This window comes from Halichondria panicea, chromosome 15, assembly GCF_963675165.1.
Source record: "Halichondria panicea chromosome 15, odHalPani1.1, whole genome shotgun sequence".
Classification (NCBI taxonomy): Eukaryota; Metazoa; Porifera; class Demospongiae; order Suberitida; family Halichondriidae; genus Halichondria; species Halichondria panicea.
The window spans coordinates 3809136-3832066 of NC_087391.1; the positions used below are offsets into that span (position 1 = coordinate 3809136).

A 22931-nucleotide genomic window follows, 5' to 3' on the forward strand; every position below is an offset into this window, starting at 1 on the left:
TGCCCCACAGAGATGAGGTATGATGGTGGGTGGAGCACGGCCAGAAGCTAGCAGGTTTACCATGCTAGTTAGAGAGAATAGCAGCCTATTCGCATGATCGGGTGACGGGCAAAGGACAGCCTCACGGAGGTGGCTAGGGCGGAGACCGGAGGGACCCGGGGCTGAGCCAGGGGGGAATGACTTAGCTCCTTTCGAGACAGTTGACTCGGTCAATTTGATTGGTGATGGGGGTAGGGCCAGGGGGAATCCCAGGAGAAGGAACCTGGGGGTGCTTGCTTAGCATGTCCGTTTCGTCAGCTGGGCTGCTCCAAGAGCCTTCATGGCTTTTCTGTATTGGCCGTTCTGAGTGGCATGTAAGGCATTTTGTTTACGGAGGTTCGTCGGATGTTTGCGACGAGAGGCTTGAGCTTGACTGCTCTCCACTGCTTCAGTCCAGAGTCCTAGGCAGTCGCCATCCTCCCAACGTTGAGGCGAGACTTTACTAGCTTAGGATTTCTCTCCAGCGGAGGTGATAGCCAGAAGCAGGGCTTGCTAGGACACACTTTGCTAGCATAAGAAGTTTCAGCCAGAGAGTAGAGTCAGTTGGGTTGGCGACAGTGGATGAGAGAGAGGTACTCAGAGAAGCAGCCCAGGAGTCTCGGGCGCCTTTGGGGACATGATGGAGAGTGGGAATGTGGGTACTGAGGACCAGATCTAGAGTTGGGAGGTTGGGCGGGGGCTGGCGTGATTGAGAATCAGGAAAAGAGCCCAGTGTGTGAGATCTGATGGGATCAGGGATTGAGTTTCCAGAGGAAGACGAGGATGTGCCTTGAGGTAGAGCATCTCCCAGCCTTCCTAGGGAGACAATGAGAGCATGGGGAGCCAGCTGACACAGGCACATCTCAGACACTTAGCAGAACCATTGCACCGGCAACAACGACGTAATGTACTATGGCATGCGCTAAAACACCACTGGCTTACGTCTGTCAGCATGTCCAGTCCAGTTGCCACATTTAGTGCATCTTATCTGATAAGTCAATTGTAATAGTTTCACAATTACAGTGTGTGCCGGGTATTAATTATTTTCATGCCATTTAATTAGCTAACAAACACATGTACCCGTATATATACATGCACACATATAATTATTATATTACAATCCCAACACCGGACATGCATTGTCAGTTATTGTGGCCATAGGAACTATAATTATGTATACCGGTACACCCTTTTTTCAGACTGATTCTTTTTACTTGTTGCATGTCGAGGCATTTATATATACACAAATTTGAGTACGTGTAGCATATTTTTGGTCACACATTTTGTGAGTTATTATTGGTAGTCCTAATTTGTAGGCTATAATTATTTTACCACATTTTTTGCCACAACGCATACACACATTGGATTTGTATGGCTACATGTAGGCGCTCCACCAACTGCTCAAACTTCTGTTTTTTTGCTGGCGGATTCATTATAATGGTCGTTGACTTGTTAAGGCATTTACACAAATTTGAGTACTAATTATTGTAGCATATTAATTTTTTGGTCACAAATTTATATTCTGCACGTAGGCCATCCTATAACCACCCTCCAAGTGAACTGTCTCATTCTTTATATACCGGATCCTGTCATAGTATACCAATGTGTGTACTTGGGTATGTTTCCTATCAATTTAATTTGTAGCTATACATAATCATTTTACCACATTTTTGGCCATAACACATACACACATTGGATTTGTATGCCTACATGTAGGCATACAAATATAGTTGTTCGCCTAACCGTTATAAAAGCGAAAACTCAGCCTGGTATCGAGGCTATAACTACCCCAGCCGTGCTCTAACTACCAAACTGTTCCAAGAATGCCAACCACAGAAAAATAGAGCGCGGTCTGTGGTTACTACAGTTGTAGATCCTAGTCTATGGCATTTGTTAGCATAGTTTTTCCTTTGATCTTTGCAAAAAAACTACAAAATTACACACAACACAACTATTGTTGCATCATTATTCAGTATTATTTTACTTATTGCTTGTTTTGTGTAGCCCTATATGTACCGATTTTTATATTACTTGCCTATAATAAAAAATGTTAACAATACTTGAAAAGTGGAAGTTATTGCTCTGTTCCCCGACATACATCATGTCATGATAGTCCGTCCACCTGCAAGGGAATAAGATTATAGCAACAGTCCCATGCATAATTGTATTCCATAATTGCTTCCCTGCATGGTGGGGGTGTAACTGAAAAAAGGTGCATGTGACTATTATGACCAATAATTATGGCTATACATGTGGGGGTGTAACCCCGTGACGTCACTGATTATTTGGTACTGAAAACAGCACACTTGTACTGAATAAAAGCACACTGCCGTGCTGAATTAGTACCTTAGGTGTTTCAGCACACTCGATTTAGCACTTGTAATCTAACATCAAAATTACAACCCATGAAATTGCACACCATGCAATACAACACACTGGCTTGTGCTATAATTATGCCTACAAAACCGTCAGCGCATCTACTGTGCTGTCACTGTTTAGCACACCTTCAGGGTCTAAAATAGCACACCTCTTTTCTCTGTGTAAACATTGCGTACAACGAAATGCTTTTAGAGGTCATTCAATGAAATATTAAGTGCCTCGAAAATTTCGCGCTATACAGTATATCTCACCATCTTCCCAACATGCATGTGTATATACACATGCACCACAGCTTCTATATACAAGCAGGAAGGTTATTCCAACAGACAGTCTATATCTCACCACCTTCCCAACATGTGTAACACATGCACTACGCTTCTACAAGCAGGAAGGTTATTCCAGCAGCCGTCTATATATCTCACCATCTTCCCAACATGTGTATACACATGCACCACAGCTTCCACAAACATGCAGGAAGGTTATGATAAGGTCTGCATGCATTCCTGCATGATGATGTTATTGTGTTAATGTTCACACATTTGCAAGTATGCATGTTATTGTGTTTCGTGGTTTAAAATTAATGTTCACAGGGACCCACCTGTGCACACTATCAAATCCATACAGGTATATAATTATACAGTACCATATAGAGGGTAAGTTTCGTGGGGTAAAAAATTCGTTCAACTCGAGAAAAGGTGATTTTCGTGAGTAAAAATTTCGTTTAGTCTCGTGGCTGCACGGCATTCCTACGTTCCGATAAGCCACGCCTACGTTAAAATTTCGTGGAGGTCAGCCTACCCACAAAAATAACGAATATTTTACCCCACGAAAATTACCCACTATACGGTATACATAACATAACGAAGTAAATTATATACCCCATTATTGTTTGTATAAGCATTCCTTATATAGATTTCCCAGAAGTGCTATGGTATAATTATGATGTTAAAAGAGGAGCTATACTGTGTACACATGCACAATCTTTCCGTTAACTGTGCATGTTTACATGTATACTTGTTTGTAAGCTAATCGGGTATCGTAGACCGAAGTAACATATTCTACCGATGTACCGATATAATTATATTAAACCGATAATTATATATATATATAACAGATTTTACTGTGAGGCTCCACCACCTTTTGTAGATTATATGCTAGCATAATTTTGATTATGCTAAATATAGGCACCTTTATAAGGCTGCCGCAGAGGTTTTACGGAAATACAGGTCAGTATTAGTCATGTTGCAAGTTTGATGTTACTTAATTGTGCGACAACATGGGGTATATGTTATGCTTTGGAAGAATAATGTGGGAATAATATTTGAAAAGATAATTTGAGCATAAAGAATAGGTAAATCTACCAACTCCTAACCACTATCCAGTGTACATGTGCACGAGTTTAAGATATTAGTATAGTGCATGTTGGCAGAAGTGAGTGCTATAGAACTAGCCCCAGAGTCAGCTCCAAGAGACATGCAAGGATTAATGCATGATTAACTATTTAAAGAAAAACCACAGAATTCAATTATAGCTACATATTATTATATGTAGCTATAGATCTCTATAATTATATCCAAAATCCAAACACCACATAATAGTGATAAAACATGCACCAACAACAAACAACAAGAGAGACGTGCAGGGCCGGCCTCTTTACATAAAAACTATATAGATCTAGTACAAAATTAATTTACTAAGTCAACAATGCACACATTATATGCACACACACAGAGAATAATTATTGGCAAGAGATATGATGCACGCACATGCAGCAATAGCTAGCGAGTTGAGTTTCAGGTAACAATAGAGATCACAGAAAGACACACTGACAAAACAGAACATGCATGCATGCAGGGTAGTGCACAAAGACACACAGGGCCTCTTTACAACAAAGAACTATTGCATGCATGCATGGGTCAGATTGCTAATTAAATTAAAGTGGTATTTGTATTTCCAAATTCCAAGAACTTTGTATTTGTATTTCCAAATTCCAAGAACTTTGTATTTGAAATTCCAAGAACAATGCATGCAATTGTCTGGCTACACATGCATAAAACACACCGGATTTTTCTTGTATTCACATATGTACATGCAGGCAGCAGCTGATTCTATAGTGAGCAAGAAACTTTCCATGCAGAGAAATGGCCGATGTCTATGAAGTTCAAAAGGTGTCATCCACTATCCAGAAGCGAGAGAGTGAAGGCTATGGTGAATCTGTTGATGGAGAAGAAGTAGTCACTGTCGCTTATTTTGAGCATTTATTATCGAAGCAAGGTCAGTCTGCAGAATTCACGTTAGATTTTAACATTGTATACATCTATATACTAGACATGCATGGCTGTACATGCAGTCCTTTACACAGTAAATATTCAGCTATTACTATGTACTATAGGTAAACTATAGATCTATATACAAACAGACAACTTGGATGATTTTTCCTTTTCTTCCATTCCAGATGGAAAGTACTACTATGGTGTACAAATTGTTACTGGCAAGCAAATGGATGCTGGAACTACTGGTGATTCCTATGTGATGCTGGTGGGAGACAAAGGGAAGACTGAAAAACTATCATTGCGAGGCTGGTTTGATTTTCGAGTTGGGAAAAATTCATTGAACAACTTGACAATTGTGACTGATGATGACTTGGGCAAGGTGTTGGTTGTGGTAGTCGGTTGTGACTCCGGTTGGTTTGAAGATCACTGGTATGTGAGCTTTGTCACTGTAGTCAACTTACAGCTGCAAGAAGTCGACCAATTTCCCTGCAACCATTGGATTGATGGAGACAGCCACGTCACTATTACTGCGACTACCAGTGAGTTGCTTGTTGTGCCTCAAGGCGTATATATATAGCCGTACGAGGATACGGTAAGCTAACTGCATGTATGCATGTAAATCAATATATGATGTATGAACCGACCGCTGCATGGAAGGAGGATGTGAATCAAGCCTATATCTACAGTTTTGTTCTGGCCTGTTACGCGTTATCAGTTTTTAATATAATGTGGGTTGGTCATGCCTCTCAGTTAATCTCTTAATTCACACGTGCAATCTGATTGGAATTCCATCAGCAGAACAAAATTGTATAGATGGCCTGCATGAGTCCCGTGCCCTCCTTCTGTGCAACGGTAGAGGGCGGCGACGCCTGTATATATATTATATAACTGCTCAACAGTTGAAAACAAACAGTTGCTACAAGCTCTTTCTAGCCATGCATGCATGTTCTCTTATTTGCATGGATTCTTGGATTAAAGCTTTCTCTGGTTGCAGTCTAGCAACACTTGGTGAACAAGTTTTGCTACAGACTCTTCTGAAAAGGCTGCAATGGCATTCCAAGTAAGCAAAACTAGGCATAACTTGAGAACGAAGCTTTATTTTGCAAATCCACAAATACGAATACAAGAAAACATGACTAGAAGCCACACACAAACACACTACCGTATACCTCGCTTGCGCATGCGCACCGAGGCATAATGTTTTGCGAGCGCCATGATCAAACATATGCAGTGTTGATTAATAAAATCGCCAAACCTAAATTAGCTGGTAAATACACACGATCCTTGCCAGAATGAGATCGCAAAGGGTCAATTTTTCTGCTGATTTGGCTCATTCACAAAAGTTTTCAATATAATTATAGTATGTGGTCAATTATGGTTTCATTAATTAATGCTTTATGTACTTGTTAATACACCGTTGCAAGTGCTCATGGATGGATATTATTGGCCTCGCCTCATGTAGCTAATAGCTCGAGGCAAAGCCGAGTGCTTACATAATGCTTCAAGAACTTCAGCGAGGCCATAGAGCACGAGTGTGAAACGGTGCATTAACTGCATGGTTTGTATACGTAGTTTGCAGCTTCTTATAGCTACCAAATTAGCATCGCTCTAATATGTAGAGCTAACTTCTAAGTAGAATTCTATAAACAGATCAGTTTTGATTCTGGAGAGACTACAATGGCCTTCAATGTACTGATAGGAAAAACTATTAGCCTCGGTGAGGCTCGATCCCAGGCTCTTCTTTTTCTGTTCTTTGTCCCAGGCTTTACTTTTTCTTTCACGTCCATCATTTCCTTCTTTACTGCCTCCCATCACTAACTCATTTTATATTGAGAACTATAGACAAGAGCAAAAAAAGTAAAGCCTGGGGATGAGGCTACAAAACTATAGCCTTTACTCGAGAACAAAGAGTTCGTTTGCAAGATGTAGCATTGCTAGACTTCATGCAATGACTGTTAAGCAACTATAGCTTATTCGAAAACAAATCTTTTGTTGGCAAGATAATTGTAGCATAGATCACTTATAAATGTAGCTGTGTAATGCATTTCAACCATGGAGCAGTTGTAGCTTCGATGCTTCGAGAACTGGGTGCTTTTTATTCCAACCACAGAATCGGTCTGTGTGGTTACTACAGTTGTAGATCCTAGTCTATGACATTTAGCGTATTTTTCCCTTGATCTCCATGGCTACAGGTGTAGTTGGTATTCCATAGTTATAGACTTCTGCACATGGACTCTTTCAGCTTATCATCACTAAATAGAAGCGCTTGTAACAAAGAAAACGAACATTTTGAAATGGAGTAAATAAACTATGACAAAGCATTAAGAGGGCATGACGGAAATGGCACAAGTACTATCTGATGCTTCATTTTTTAAGGCCGCCTCGTCATAACATTTAGCATCGCAGTGCTTGACACTCGTATTTTTGTATAGCGTAATCTAATAGAAAATCCTTAACCACTTTCTTATACATTAATTGTAGCTACAGAAAAGGATGTGGCTGGGAACAAAATTTTGCTTCAACAGAGAGTTCACCAGCTGTTACACCGCCGAGAGGTTTATAGGTGGAGTAAAGATGAGGCTAGTGGCATTCCATCTGGAATTGATGACACCGTTGCGAAGCTACCTGCTGATGAGCAATTTCGAGCAGTCAAAAGTATCAATTTTAAGACTGATGGTATGAAAATTGTTGGCACCCTAAAGATCGCAAGCTTCTTTGTCGATTGTGATGATCTCCATGGCTATGAGGTACTTGCAAGAAAGTTGGGGGGCGAGAGGCAGCTCTATGAGGCTGGGCGTTGGACATCAGATGTGGAATTTGGACGACAAATGATGAATGGAGTCAATCCAATTTTCATCGAGAGGTGCAGGGCTGTACCACCCAATTTCCCTGTGACCAACGAAATGGTTCAGCCATTTATGAGCCTATCTCTTGAAGAAGAAATGAAGGTGTGTGATTTCACCTATATTTATAACTCCATAGTTATAAGACGGTATAAATATCTCTGATGGATGCAGACAAAAAGTCTTGCATTAGGTCTATCTAGTGTAGCTTCCGCCAAGACATCAGCATGTGTGGTGCTTCAGTTTGAATTCCTATAATAGGTGCAGGTCTCTTTGTCTCAAGGGTAAAGAGGCAGTATAATTACACTCGTTTGTTATATCTTACTCACATGCAGGCTGGACACATTTACATATGTGACATGAAAGTCATGGACGGGCTCAAAGCGAGAGTGGGATATTTCAACGTTGCCCCCATCTGCCTACTCTATGTGAATAAGGCCAAGAAACTGGTTCCCATTGCTATCCAGTTGAATCAAGGTGTAAGGGAGGAAGAAAAGACAAATAATCCAATCTTTTTGCCCAATGACAGCTGGATTGATTGGCTGCTGGCTAAAATCTACTATCAGAGTGCACACAGCCAGGTAAGATTTTACGTTAACATGCATTTTCTATTTATTACTGCGTATATACATGTGTAGATTCATCAAGCCTTCACACACTACACTTCTTGCCATGCTACCATGGAAGCATATTCTATGGGCACTCAACGTAACCTCCCAGATCCACATCCTATTTTCAAGCTGCTCGTACCATACCTTCGCTACACAATAGCAATCAATTCTCGTGCTCGAAAAACTCTTATCAACCCCGGAGGTGCCATTGACTCGTTTTTTGGCATTGGCGGTGAGGGATTAATTGAGTCATGGAAGAGATGTGGAGCAACCTACAACGTTCATACTGCCAACATCAAGCGCTCGGCCAAGGAGCGAGGAGTGGACAATGCTGAGCAGCTGCCTGGCTACTACTATCGAGACGATGGGATCAAAGTGTGGGATGCTTTGGAGGGCTATGTCGACGATATCATCAACGAGTTTTACCTGACAGACGATGATGTTATAAAAGACAAGGAGCTGCAAGCATGGGCAGAAGATATTCACACCCATGGCTTCCCAGCATACCGTGATGCTCCTGTCGGACATGGCTTCCCCAATAAAATGAGTTCCAAGGAAGAGCTGAGGCTCTACTGCACTCTGATCATGTTCACTGGATCAGCCCAGCATGCTTCTGTTAACTTCATGCAGTATTACTACTATCGATTCGTGCCAAATGCTCCATTTGGTGTTCGCCGACCACCACTCACCAAGAAAGGCATTGCAGATTATCAGTCCCTCCTCAACACGCTACCAGAGGAAGAAACAGCCATGAAATGCGTTGGCACCACTCACCTCCTTTCTCAGTACAGTCAAAATGAGGTATGTAATATGAACTGGCTTGGAGATGTAGACGAAAGGAATGGAATGCCATGCCCTATTCATAATTAAGTCCGGTATAATTAACCCTATAGGCGCGCCTTAAAAGTTCTACATTGTATCTAGATAAATATGCTTCTATATCCTTGAAGATCATTCATCAAGCCATCAGATAGACTTTTGTTTCCATTAAGCTCCTCTTTTATTGCAAATAACAATAATTAATACTATAATGCATAGGGGTAGGAAGATGTTTTACCTAAGGGGGGCAAACAATATGTTATACCAATATCACTGAGACACAATTTAAAATTCTCAATTTTTCAATTAGAGAGCAGTGCTGGCTAAGGGGGGCGAAAAAGCAAAATATTTGGCTGAGGGGGGCAACTGCCCCCCTTGCCCCCCTGGTTCCTACGCCTATGTAATGAAAGCACCGCGGTTGCTGATGCCTCGGTGGATGTGCCAAAACTACATAACATCAAGGGCACATGAGAGAAGAGGGCATGCAACAGCTTGCGAGCAAAAACTGTCAGTGGGCGGTGGAATTTACTGGAAAGTAATTATAAAAATAGATTGTAGGCTGTCTGATTTTAAAGTACATGTAGCAGATAGAGATCAAATAAAGTTTTTGCTCGCACGTTGGACTAATAGTGAGTTGCATGCGCTCTTTTCTCATACGCCCTTGATAACATAAAGCTACTAATAGCTTTTTTATACACAATGATGAGCATTGCAAACTCAAAGAGTGGGTAATGATCGGCCATGATTGTTGTTAAAAACGATCAATGCCAAAAGCTCGAGTCTAAAATTCATGAACTGCAATCATGACTAGAAGCTCTTACTTGCACTTCTTTGATCCTGGCCTTGAGCAGCTGTAGCAGTCTACACACAGACACAAACACACTATACCACTCTAATACCTGATACTTTTGGAGCAAAGTAAAACACATAGCGAGAGACATTTGATTATCACAGCGCAGCTTGCATCACTCATTGCATAAGTAGGTATATCATTCGGTTGTTATGCAGTAATAGTACATCCTAATAATAATCATATAGAGTCTACTTTACTAATTGAATGTGTGGGATTATATATGCCATGCAATAACAAACAATTCACTCTGTTCTTTATCTGGCACAGAGGTTCCTTGGAGATACTATGCAGATGTTTTCAGAGAAAAAAGCCAGAACAAGCCTAGAAAACCTCAAGACAGCCCTGACGGAGGTCTCCGAAAGTATTAAAGCCCGAAACAAAGGCTTGCCTATTGATATGCAGTACACTGCAATGTTGCCTGAAAATATCCCAAACAGTATTACTATTTGAGACTTGGATTTGATTGCTATAATTATGGTTAATACTACAATAAGATCTATATAGTTATAGAAGTTATAATTAATACTTGTATGAGTTTATTAGCTATTTTGACTGTTAGAATTAGAATTATTTTGTTTGACTTGTGCATATAATTATCGTATAACTTGTTTCTTTCATATAATTATACCATGGTATAACAGCAAGACTGCATGAAGACAGTAATCACTTGTCAATGATCAATCATCAAGAAATATATATGAATGATGGTGAATTTTCTACAAAAAATGATTCGTGCGAATTGCTATTGCTATAAATTATAGTTTATTAAAATTCCATGCTTGAGACTGTCTACCAGGTTCACACGTCACAATATGGACCTCTCCGGTTATACTGTCAATGCAAAGACCATCAGCACTGTATGGGAAAAGTGAGAAGTGAGTTGGTGGTTTTGAATAGGACAATGATTCTATACATGCAGTGTGTAATTTTTGGACCTTAGCCATTAGAGATACTCATGCACCTAACGAAACTGCACTAAAAATAGAAAATTTAAAAGCACTGCGGAGGATGTCTACAATGTAAGCAACATCGAACTTTACATGTATCTATAATTTTATAAATTATATGTGACAAAGTCCCTGACCCTTAGCCGAAAACCGTCGGTTTTTTCTTCTCACTATAATATCAACAAATTCTGTCAGTTCTATTAATAACCACAAACCCACCACCTTATGTTGTCAGGGAAACATTTTTAAATACGTTCACCTACACATGTATCAGCGCTATTTTTTTAGAATGTTCCAATCATAAGATATTTACATTACTACTATTTAATGTGTGGTAATCTACTCTCTAGAAGACTGGATGCACTGTACGTATGACTCTGTGTAGAGACTGCAACTGAAACTATAGCTGGGCCTGCAACTTGAGAATGAAGCTTTGTTTGGCATCCACGAAAAGTATAAATGTGCCTAAATAATTACATAGAAAGCCTCTCGCATTGCAATCGTTGAGCAATCACATCTAGAATGCACATGCAATAGTGGCAGAACTGCCTGGTGCATGCCACACATCAACCCATTTTTTTAAACTATTGTTTTCAACTGGTAACCCTCGAAAACCAATTTGCAAATCCACAAATTAAAATCCAAGAAGCACATGCGCACACCCGCACACACACAATAGATACATGTACAGCATAAGTTTGCCCTCTGGTACTAAGGTTTATACTAAGGTTGCTTACATGTGTTTAAGCATCCCGTTTTGTGTGAGCTCCCAGTGTTGATCTGAGGAGGTACTGATACAGCTCCACAATACCACTTGCTCTCCTTGAGTACCCAGACAAAGCTTCTCATGTTTGATCTGTTTGCTCTTAGTCAGAGAGAAGGCCTGTCGAGAGATATACATGTATAATTATGTATGACTGTAAATTAATGCTCAACTCATCTACATTGTACTATATAAGTGTGTTTACAAAGCGCTGACCTGATTTCCTCCCTCTCCGTGACACTGGTACAGGCCTAGTTTGCCCCCGGCCCTGCCTCCCAGAGTGTCCATACACATATTGTTAGTGTGCTTCAACTGGCCTTCAGCCAACACATCAGTATCAGGGACCCTGTACCAGTGGCATCATCTCATACACTGTACAACACTGACAGATGCACCCCACAGACTTCACATAGTATATTTATGTGAATTTGAGCTTACTAGAATTTACGACTACACTTTGAGCTCACTAGAGAACGACTACAATTTACAGTCCTTTTAGCAATATTCTGTGTAACTTGGCTGTAACCACATTTGTAACCACAGATAAGGATAATGATTATTAAACCATGTTTATGCAGTAAGCAGCAAGCATCAATTATAAAATCATGTAACAGCAAGCACAGAGGAGGTACCCAATGTCAAATTAAAGCATCACGTGGGCTTATGTTTACATGTAAAACTGAGTTTACCCTCGCGCCCCTGCATGGGTTTATACACCACCACTATAGCTTCATCCTCTTCATAATCATAGCAAAAATCAGTTGAGCTATCGCGCCCCAGACGAGCCAGCTTGAGAGAAGAATCCCAGATTTAAACCTTTGACCTTTGATTGCATTCTTTAAAACCACAAGATATGGAAAATTAGCCTTCTGTAGCAAGGGTATAAAGTTCGGTGCACTGGTTTGCTGTACTGGATAGATCTAGGTATAGCAAGCTTTCCAATCAGGCAAATAAACGATAAAGAGCAACAGAAACGGTAGCTGCTATAATCCAAGCAAAGGTCAAAGAACCCAAGACTAGATAATTAACAAAAATGACCCTGTTCATATGCCGGCCAATGAAAACTCGGTTGAGAAATCTAAATGGTGTATTAATTGACCTTGCTTGCCCCAATAATTTTGGGAGTTTTCCTATAATTATATACAAACAAGTGGTGTCAGTGTGGTAGGCCATGCAGTGGGGAAGAAAAGCAACATGCATTACTGCACAGTATCACTGAATAAGTTGTATGATAATTATGGGTTATCTCGAAATAAAAACCCCAGACACTTTGATACACCATTCTCAATTAAGAGTTTCAATTAAGAGTTTCATTGGCATATGGAGCTGCTCTGAGGCTGTGCAAAGCATCATGGTGTACACTGCACAGTGCTTGAGTGGTGGATGTTTGTGGTGCTTAATGATATTCATCATTAGCTACATGTATGTGGTTACAACTGTGGTTACAGCCAAGTTACCCAGAATATTGCTAAAATGACTGTAACATCAATATACACGTTAAGTTTATACAAGGACTTCATTGTCAAAATCAGGGACAGAAATTCATACTCATGTGAAGTGTATACACTCACTTTAGTTCAGGGTAGACATTCTCCAGGTACCACTTGAAGCTCTTACAATGTAGTGTCTCTCGTAAAGCTTTCCGTGATGATACGCTGTAGAAATCAATGGGCCAGGTTAGATACATGTACAGCAGTCTTGGGAACTAGGCTGAATGGCTATGAATGTACATTTGTTCAGGGGGCCTATTCCATGACAACTATACATGCAATATAAATAACATGGAATAAAGTAACCTTCAGGTGACAAAGAAATTATTAACGTATTTTCAGTGATTTTACCGTTATGTAACTTTTACTGGTTAAATTTTGCTCAAGATTGTGAGAAATAATGATAGTCATATAACTTTTCAGAGTGAGTGATTTTTATTTTATTGTATATCAATTATCTGCGAATACACTCTTATAATACGCAAACATAGCAAATGTCACCTTAATGGACATTGTCCATAATTATTAAAAACTTTCTTTGTGTAGTCTTATCCATGTACACAGAAAATGGATGTTGCTGGCTAACAAAGATTTAATGAGAAGAGGAATATGAAACTGGATCATGTGAGCTTATTTATGTGTTCAACCAGTCCTGGTTCAACATAAAAGCGTTTAGGCACTCCTCATTGCTGTCAAAATGGATAATTTAATTCGTAAATACCGAGTATAGCGTGTGTATTTTTAGAGTATAATATTTCGCGCAAAGACTATTGGGGAGGATTTCGCTGATTTAATTGTCGTGGACTTCAGCCTTTTGCATGTGATTTTAATATTTGTGGATATAAATACCCGCTATACAATAACACAAAGCAGGCCTTACAAGCTTGATGACTCACTTCAAGAGTCATGATCACGTAATCTGACTAGCCATGCACAGGCTGTTTTTAAGGTGACAATATAAGCCTGCGCCAGATTCCCTAGTATATTGGCTGTATACTAGCCTTTGTGGGGCTGAACAGAAAGCAAATTGGTTTCATACAATTTCAGTGAAAGGTTAGTGGATTGCTATATAATTATGCTACGCCATGATGCCTTTCTCAAAGCTAGGTCTTTCTGATGCTGCAACTACTACAGTGCATTAGTCTATAGATCATGCTCAGATTAAGCCTAGTATAACTTACTCTCCATAATCCCTTCCTTTAACACCCGGTCGAGCAGCGTAGTAGTGTTTGGCATACTCATCCATCCACACCTCAGCAGTACGTCTGGTGTTTCTGAGAGGGGGTGGTACAGTGTGTGGAATGCAGCAACACTGTACTCATGTATACGAGAACCTACATGTAGCATAGTGAAAGCGTGACAAAAACACATTGTGAAATGCGTTAGTCCATAGTGTTTTGCTTTGTTAAGGTTTCAAACATAACCTGATAAGAAACCCAGGAAATTGGCATGCTAGTCCCATGCAGATCACTTACTGGTATTTAGACTTACTTGATGTAGGTTACTGCATTTCCTTTTGGGAAGCTGTATGGGTGTCTCTTTCTAAATACATGACCCACTCGTGAGCATGGTACAATCTCCATAGAGCCTCCACACATCCACACACGGAAAGAGATCTCTGCAAGGAAAATAGTGAATGGTCCCAACTTAAACTCTCAAAGTCTATAGGAAACACCAAAGCACAATTTAGTTATTTTAGGTAGTGAGGGTCACACAAATAAAATATACATGTACATTACCTCTGCAATTTGAGATTCTACATATAATACGCCGCAAAAACTGCTCTTACCAAAGTTTTCTCCACCCCAGATGTCCATATCTGTATCATATTTCCCACTGTCAATGAACCACTGTCTTCTCATAGAGAAGAGGCCTCCTGCTATCATAGGAGATCTGGAAGCCAAACAAACTTGTGAGCAGTATCAACACTAACTGGGTGACTTTACTGAATAGGAGTTGTTGGGGAGACTCGTTTTGCTCTGCGTTCAGGTGACAATCCATCCCACTTGAAATGTAGGCTCCAGTCAAAGCCTACACACCCACACATTGATTTTTCATGAAATATCAATACAATGTACTCCTGTCCAATACACCACTCACCTCCTACTAGGTCTGAAGACGCTCCAACGTAGTGAAAATTGTCCATATTGATAACATCTATAATTGGGCTAGCCACAGCTAGGGGATTCTGCAAGTTGGTGAATAAAGGTAGTGGTTGTTACATTAATTCCTCACATTCTTCACATGCTGTAGAAGAGGTTCTAACCAGCCCACGTTGCATTCACAATGGCTGTCCAAAAATGTGAGTACGTCACCAGTTGCAAAGTCAGCACCCTTTACCCTCGACCGTACAAGACCTTGGCAAGAGACGTACTTTGTATTGCAATGGAGGTATGGTAATGCCTACCTTCTCTTTGACTGTTAGCAAGCACTTTCACTTTAGGCAGCTTTTCAAGCATGAGACCATCATCAGCTGCAGGGAGAACACATGTTCATAAAACTAGTAGAAAAGCCTGTGTATGAGGACTGTCACACTAAAATTGGTATTGTTAGCCTCTCACATCAATTTAATAACCGAAAATCATGGAAAGTATGTTCTTGTGTTCCAACAACAAGGTTGCAATGCCAAATGTAGTCCGCATCCGTCAAATGGTGTTGCTTTTCACAAATGTGAAAATTGCCTCTACTATTGGTGATGGAAGATAGTATTGCAAATGCCGTGAGCGTTCAGAGTTAAAAGCAGAAAACCATGCAAGTATTGAGGATTGCATCCTAGATGCTTGACGCAACGTAAATGAAAGCAGTTATATATAGGGTTATCCAGCATTTCCAATTCATTGCTCATGAAAGTGAATTACTGTACAGCGGGGAATTTTCACTATTCGGCTTCAGGAAGCAATGGTAGAACTGGTACTTGCTAATGACTGACCACACCCAGTAAAAAGGGACATTCCAAAGTTATAAGCGTACAGCTGCTTTGTATTGCTAAAACGTATAAGCGTGCTGGTTGGTATAACTGCAGTATAGATATTTAAATATGAGTGAGATAACACCCATCTCAATTAAACCACAGGTAAAGCCCATCTTAATTAAACCACGGATGTTACTCCAGTTACCACCAATCCCTCTTCTATCTTATGTGTGCTTTACAATTCAAAACTGGTAAGGGTCCTCAATTGTAAAACATCCATAAGTTCATTTCATTTCATTTCATTTTGTAAGTCGACCACCGTGGTGGTCTCCAAAAATTGCAAATGCCGACGGTATTTCACGTCGTCATTGCGGGATATTGGGATAAGTTTTCAACTAGCAATAACCACGCCTCGGTAAAACCTCATTGGCTATGGTACTGCCACTGCGCAAAGCTGATCGTAACTGCACAGTAAGCTGCTTTTATAGCGGTCACTACTTACTGGCATTTGTGGTTATCGAAGGAATGTAGAAAACGTTTGTACGACTATGTGATGTCAATGAATACTATTAACATTGACATTCCATTCCTCGATTAGCAATACAATGTACAGCACACTGAAGAACATCTTACGATTGTCACTGTAGTCATCAACAAGAATGATCTCTCGAATCAGCTCAGGTGGGCTTCGATTCAGGACACTGTACAAACAACCAAAAACAGTCTCACTACATGCAGCCAATAATGCCAGTAATGGCTAGTAATACCATAGATAACCCTAACCCTTCATCTACTATCTATGGTAATACGTATATAGGTAATCTATAGATTACCTATATACCACGTGACTGCAGCACTATAAAGGATTTAATCCACGATGCAGACTGCAAAAACAGCAAGACTATATGCCAGATTTTGCAGCCGTTAAAAAGCTAGTTGACCAACATATCATTCCTACAGATGTTCAGGAGCTTCCTTGGTCCAAGCATTGGCCATTCGACGTTCCTTACTAGAGACGCAAGCTCTTCTTGGATAAAATGTATCTAAATCATGCCCATGGACTCATGGAGGCTTAGCCATCTTGTTGGAGAGCAGCTTTCGTGTTTCTGCCGTCGCTGGAGTCTTAGTACCGTCAAGCATGGCTCCTTTCTCTTTGCTTACTTTCTTAAAAAACTTAAAATGTGCATGCCTGGGGCTGTATGTTATTTTTTTATATATCGTACAGCTGTTGACCAATGAGATCAATTAGTGATGACGAAAGTGTGGTATAAGAAACAATCTGAACTAGAATCTGTAAAGTACATGCACTAGGGTTCGAGGAACCAAATTTACAACAGCCATGAAAACCCGCAATACGGTCGTGTACCTGACAACTGTTCTGAGCAAAGTGGATCTTGCTTCATTGTGAAAAGTGACGATGACGCTAGTGTCCGGCAAGTCTTTATCGTACTCCACAGAACGACACCTGCAATAAGAGAGGGACTTATTAAAGTGTCAAGAGACCGATTAGATACCTTTTTGTGGGCATTTGATAATCGACTCAAATACACAACAATGAGATTTGCCAAGGAAAAATGGGAAATTTTCCTGGCAGCTTATACCATACAGTGCAAAATATACAGTTGTAACTGTCATCTTGTGATGTCAATGTACACAAGCTTGTGCTTCGATCTTACAACCTTGCCAATTAGATCTGCGTACAAGTACATGTACATGTAGAGGAGAGCAGAATCTAAAAATAAACCCTCTATAGGCTCATTTAGAGCTTGTTAGTCCTTGTGAAAGCATTATTGTCCTCACATTCTAGTCCTTGAGTCTGGTACAGCCCTGTTGCTGGCCAGTTTATCACTCTCCTCTTGATTGAACGCATTTTTTTTGTATGCATCGTGGTCCCGTGGAGCAGTCAGCATATAGTGTGTCTCATTGAAGCCAACCAGATTAGGCGAATGGGGTTCACTACGCTCCAGTGGTAGTTTTTCCAGCGGTTTTTCATGGCTCAAAATTTCGTTACTGTGAATGACTTTCTCATTAGGTGAGCGATGATCATACTATTAAAGGAGAGTCAGTTAGTATATGTATCACACAAAAACGATTGGTGCGTGAGGTACAATGCTAGTGTTGCAAGCAGACTCGCGAAACTAGTACAATGACATTTTAAAATACTGTCTATGATTTCATCACTTTAATAGTGTCTCACTACGGTAGTGCTATAAATACACATGCACTAGCTACTTACGACTTTTTGTTTGGATGGTCCAAATAGGGAGGGAGCCAGGAAATAGAAGGTAACCAGCACCCAGATGACTAATAGAATGCTTACTAAGTGCCTGATCTTAAACCTCATCCTCAGAGATCCTCCTTGATTGCACTCGGTCCTCTCAATGCTGTACCAGCTGTACCTAGGTAGACTGTTCAACTGGCCAGGTAGAAGCATTACGTTCCAATTAAAGTGCACCACACCTAGAGCCCCTCCCACGCATTGATGATGTGACTTTATAAAGAAGCATACCTTTGAAAGAAGATGAAGCTGCTAAGGTTGTGTGTTGCTAGTCTAGTATATTTGCTGGTCCAAGGCTCTGCCACTCCACAGGCTAAACCCAACATTGTTATCCTCTTTGCCGATGACGTGAGTGCAGTGGGATATGATGTGAAGCTGCTATGATATGATTGGCCGGCTGTGCACCATCTAGCTCATTGCACCATGTACCACCTAGCTCATTGCACCACCTAGCTCATTGTAACTAGCATCTCGTAGCTCACCAAAATGATGTCTAGATCTAGACTAAATACACTGTAACTTGAATGGCTGCCACAGTCAGCTAGCTAATGGTGTACGTGTATGTAGATCTATACCACTTTCCAAATTATTAATTGACTATTTTTTGCACCCTTGCAGGTTGGTTTTGGAGATCTTTCAGTGTATGGTCACCCGACGTCCAGCACTCCTAACCTAGACAAGATGGCTTCCGAGGGCCTCCTCTTCACTCAGTTCTACTCCTCCAGTCCTGTGTGCAGCCCATCCCGAGCTGCTCTCCTTACTGGTCGCTACCAGACACGCAATGGGGTGTGGCCTGGAGTGTTCTTCAGTCCCAGTGTCGGAGGTAGGCTTTGTGACAAGTGATACTTGGGATAGATTGTAATGGACTTTCAAGATCATACAATATTTAATAGACCGCTCAAGATCTCCTATATACATGGAAAAGTGAAGCAGATTCACATCACATATAAGACACGTTACATGGCTGTATTTGTTCTGCAGGTTTGCCTCTAAACGAAACCACTATTGCTGAAAGTTTGAAAGATGTCGGGTACAAAACTGGTGTGTTTGGGAAGTGGCATTTAGGTGTAGGAAAGGACAACGAATACCTACCTACCAGACAGGGATTTGATACTTACATGGTGAGCGTAAATTTCTTACATGTAGATATAATATATCTGTGTGATAAATATTTGATCTTAGGGAATTCCGTTTGCTCATGATATGTGTCCATGTCTTGTGTGCTTCTACCCCAAAGCACCATGCTTTGACCAGTGCCAAACAGGTGAGCCATGAGCCCTTAAAGTCAAGCATTGGGATCGCGTGTATTAGCCAGAATGTTAAATAAAAGCTACAACTTGTAGAATTGAATAGATTGTTTTTTAGTCAGTGTCGGAGATATAGGCTTTGTTTCTGCATGCATAGCCATGGACTTACAATGTGTAAGAAGTATTCTTAGCCGTTCTAAACATGGATAAGTGTGAAACAGATTCACACCATAATAATAATGTACATGTAAGATAATTGATGCATAGCTGTAAGAATCACATGTGTACGCATCATGAATTTTTAACGTATCATTGCCAAGGTTTCATCTAGGATTAAAAGTTTGGGGGGAAGGTTTGGCCACTCCCACATGTGTTGATCACACACCCTATACATGCTAGTGCATCGATCACAGTAGATCTATTATTGCACAACATAGACAGTACTAATGTGATGATGTCATTATTCTACAAGATTTTTGGGGAGAAGGTTCACCCCTGCCTCCCCCTCACTAGATGAAACCCTTGCTTTTGCAGGCACCACTCCCTGTCCACTGTTCCACAATGAGGAGATAGTTCAACAGCCAGTAGACCTTACTGAGATCACAGCTACGTTAGTAAAGGGAGCAGAATCCTTCATCAATTCAGCAGTTGGTAAGTTTCAAATACGTTGTTGCTCAGTATCAGCATTATACATGCAAAGGTAGCTGCATGGTTAATTACCGGTCTTCATTGCTAGTTGAGTTATTCAGTTGTTGAACTATAGGAACATATATATAATTCACTCTTTTCCCCCAGATCAGAAGTCACCATTCTTTCTGTACATGTCCTTCCAGCACAACCATCACCCTCAGTTTGCTGGCAAGATGTTCACCAATTCCAGTATCAGAGGGCCGTACGGTGACTCCCTAAGTGAGATGGACTGGGGGGTGGGGCAGATATTCCAGTTCCTCAAGAATGCAGGAATCGATGACAACACTTTTGTTTTATTCTCCTCTGATAATGGGTAAAACTATGCATGTTCATTATTGTGTTACGATGTTGACTTCCCAGCCCCTCTTTTGTGAGGCAGATCAGAGGTGGTAATGGTGGTCTGCTGAGGTGTGGTAAGGGAACTACCTGGGAAGGAGGAATGAGGGTGCCCGGTATCGCTTGGTGGCCCAACAAGATCAGAGTAGGACGAACAATGGAGGTGAAGAATGTTATTTGAATTTGACACTTTCTGTATACCGTATAGCGCGAAATTTTCGAGGGGCTTAATTTTCACAGATTTCGTGGGTTAGCAATCCTACATGAAAATTAAGTCCACGAAAATTGTTAGAATTATCTGCTATAACGTGCAAAGATTAAAGGCGTGGCTTCCAGTAAACAGTCATTCCATGAATATTGTGCAACAAAATGCTTTGAGAGACCTTCCACAAAATATAAGTGCCTCGAAAATTTCGCGCTATACGGTATAGACTATTAATAAATGTCAGCGTAATATATGTGTACCGGTACAGTGTACTTATGGGTGAAGAGGTTGTCTTAGATTTAATGCGCAGTACTGTGTATAATGTTAGTCTTGTTAATTGCTCAGCTGGCTGGTACAGTGGATGTGTTCCCCACTCTGATGAGTCTGGCCGGAGGAAAGCTGCCCAATGTCACCATGGACGGTGTCGACATGGCACCAATCCTATTCGGCAATAAGAAGGTGACTATTTATGTGTGAGTACTAGTGTGTATGGTACTTTTCATTTAGCAATATGTACATTGTATACTCAGGCTAGATCATACTTAACAAACGTTAGCAAGAAAGTAATGTTTCAACTATGTTTTGACATGCAGAGCGGCAGAAGTGTCTACATTTACTATCCTTCCAGCCCTGATCCGAAGCTGGGAGTTTACGCTGTAAGGTGGAACCAGTACAAGGCTCACTACTATTCTAATGGGTGAGCTGCATATTATTATTGTCAGTATTATGACAATGAGGCCTGGCCATGAACTGTTGGGCTCATTAGGTATACAGTGGAACCTCGTAATCATTGATGAGTGTTGGTATTGAGGCAGAATAAAATGAGGCTGATTTTGAAATCTGTGGAAAGACTTAGTTCACTCTTTGTAACTGTTACATGTACGTTAGCTATAATGTTCAGAACAATGAAGTTCTTGTTGTAAATGTGTACAATAGTTGCTTAAATAACCATGTAGGTGCTGGTCGCACTGTTACAACATGCAATAAATAATTATTATGGGACTGTTTTCCTTGTGCAGTGGCCTAGCTCCAGATTTCTACCCTGATGAAGTATGTCGTGGCAACTACTCCCTACACAAGTACAACCCACCTCTTCTTTATAACCTGCACAATGATCCCGGGGAGATTTATGCACTCAACGTTAAAGACTACAGTAACGTTATGAAGCAGATTGATGATGTAAGTCACTCCATTTCTGTAACATTGTTGGCGATGAATCATACTACCATAAGTTTAGGTAATTATACCTGCTACTCTCAGTGCTAGTATCAAATCTCTATTTTGACCCTCAGAACACTGGCATGGTAATCTTAGTATTAATACCTGTACACTATTATTCCGAAGTCTATCTCGAAAACATTTGTAGAAAGAGCGGTATCATTTGTAACTGTAGAGTATGCTTCATGGATGTCTGACTTACATAACACTGTTACTTTTTGCACAGGCAAAGAGTGCATTTGAGGCTGGCATGGTGTGGGGGGAGAGTCAGATGGGGCGAGGGCTCAATCCTCAGTACGAGCCCTGTGCTAAGCCTGGCTGCACGCCCTTCCCAGATTGCTGTACCACTGATGGAGTTAGTGAAATCTTGAGACCAGATATGAGCATTGCCTTTGTTTAAACTTTTTATCCGTGAGCTCTTTCAATATGCATTATTAGTTTTTGTTCTGTAATAGTTATGTCATATTAAACTGATTTTGCTACAAATAATGAACATGTTGCTGCGCATGGCGGATACTGTGATAGTATCCACGTCCTCTAATAAATTACTACCTTATCAAAGCCTTGAACAAGTACCTATACTGTATAGCGGGAATTTTTGAGGCACTTAAATTTCATAGAATGGCCTCTAAAAACATTTTGTTAAATAAAATGTGGTTGATGTTGAAAATTGGTACCCTTGACTACCATTAATTATTATTATTTAGTCCATGGCAAGTGTTGTTAATTTTAGATACACTATTTGACCAGCAAGGAAAAAACTGTGAGGAATAAAAAGCCTGGCTTACCTCATTGTGGGTGCACTGAGAGAGAAGGTGAGCCTCGGTGCATGTCCCTCCAGAACATGCACACTTTGTCCCACCATCTCAACAGTGGCCGAGCGCTTGATGTTGTTGGTATGAATGTTATAGGTTGTTCACATCTCTTCTGTGCTTCAAATAATCCCTTCCCACCAATGCCAAAAACCATGACTGCATGTAGGGTTGACCATAATTATTACGAATGTAAAATACGAGCAGCTGATGTAATTGAATTTGGGAGGTTATCCTT

General features: G+C 40.6%; 3 protein-coding genes and 1 non-coding gene across 4 annotated transcripts; 2 read left to right on the plus strand and 2 right to left on the minus strand.

The window, feature by feature from the left end:
• The first annotated feature begins 4387 nt into the window (after positions 1–4387).
• LOC135349434 (polyunsaturated fatty acid 5-lipoxygenase-like) lies at positions 4388–10438 on the plus strand. Its single transcript, XM_064547966.1, has 6 exons — positions 4388–4671; positions 4853–5209; positions 7152–7618; positions 7849–8094; positions 8152–8925; positions 10064–10438. The coding sequence occupies exons 1-6, from the start codon at positions 4539–4541 to the stop codon at positions 10244–10246; spliced, it is 2160 nt and encodes a 719-aa protein (XP_064404036.1). The 5' UTR covers positions 4388–4538; the 3' UTR covers positions 10247–10438.
• Positions 10439–10459: 21 nt separating this feature from the next.
• On the minus strand, positions 10460–18369 carry LOC135349438 (polypeptide N-acetylgalactosaminyltransferase 2-like). The gene is made up of 15 exons (XM_064547971.1): positions 18144–18369; positions 17708–17955; positions 17274–17372; positions 16541–16608; positions 15404–15469; positions 15232–15353; positions 15097–15184; positions 14943–15027; positions 14786–14889; positions 14488–14614; positions 14178–14270; positions 13078–13161; positions 11723–11852; positions 11481–11626; positions 10460–10651 (listed from the first exon to the last, which is right to left on the minus strand). Exons 1-15 carry the CDS (start codon positions 18339–18341, stop codon positions 10552–10554), a joined length of 1758 nt encoding a protein of 585 aa, XP_064404041.1. The 5' UTR covers positions 18342–18369; the 3' UTR covers positions 10460–10551.
• LOC135349456 (U4 spliceosomal RNA) lies at positions 16223–16363 on the minus strand. The gene has a single exon (XR_010398920.1). It is a non-coding gene; the product is annotated as a U4 spliceosomal RNA (small nuclear RNA).
• On the plus strand, positions 18361–22370 carry LOC135349441 (arylsulfatase A-like). The gene is made up of 11 exons (XM_064547973.1): positions 18361–18533; positions 18804–19008; positions 19167–19306; positions 19368–19449; positions 19967–20083; positions 20228–20435; positions 20483–20621; positions 21009–21122; positions 21257–21360; positions 21683–21842; positions 22108–22370. The coding sequence occupies exons 1-11, from the start codon at positions 18429–18431 to the stop codon at positions 22279–22281; spliced, it is 1548 nt and encodes a 515-aa protein (XP_064404043.1). The 5' UTR covers positions 18361–18428; the 3' UTR covers positions 22282–22370.
• Positions 22371–22931: the final 561 nt, after the last annotated feature.

Bases quoted from the DNA above. Each gene is read 5' to 3' on its own strand.
- LOC135349434 (XM_064547966.1), top strand. From the start codon at position 4,539: ATGGCCGATGTCTATGAAGTTCAAAAGGTGTCATCCACTATCCAGAAG. The intron at 8,095-8,151 runs GTAAGATTTTAC...ATACATGTGTAG, and splicing joins ATCAGAGTGCACACAGCCAG to ATTCATCAAGCCTTCACACA. The intron at 8,926-10,063 runs GTATGTAATATG...TATCTGGCACAG, and splicing joins CTCAGTACAGTCAAAATGAG to AGGTTCCTTGGAGATACTAT.
- LOC135349438 (XM_064547971.1), bottom strand. From the start codon at position 18,341: ATGCTTCTACCTGGCCAGTTGAACAGTCTACCTAGGTACAGCTGGTAC. The intron at 15,470-16,540 runs GTAAGATGTTCT...TTCTCCCTGCAG, and splicing joins TGATGACTACAGTGACAATC to CTGATGATGGTCTCATGCTT. The intron at 14,890-14,942 runs GTAAAGTCACCC...TTTGGCTTCCAG, and splicing joins TCCCCAACAACTCCTATTCA to ATCTCCTATGATAGCAGGAG.
- LOC135349441 (XM_064547973.1), top strand. From the start codon at position 18,429: ATGAAGCTGCTAAGGTTGTGTGTTGCTAGTCTAGTATATTTGCTGGTC. The intron at 19,307-19,367 runs GTGAGCGTAAAT...ATTTGATCTTAG, and splicing joins AGGGATTTGATACTTACATG to GGAATTCCGTTTGCTCATGA. The intron at 21,843-22,107 runs GTAAGTCACTCC...CTTTTTGCACAG, and splicing joins TTATGAAGCAGATTGATGAT to GCAAAGAGTGCATTTGAGGC.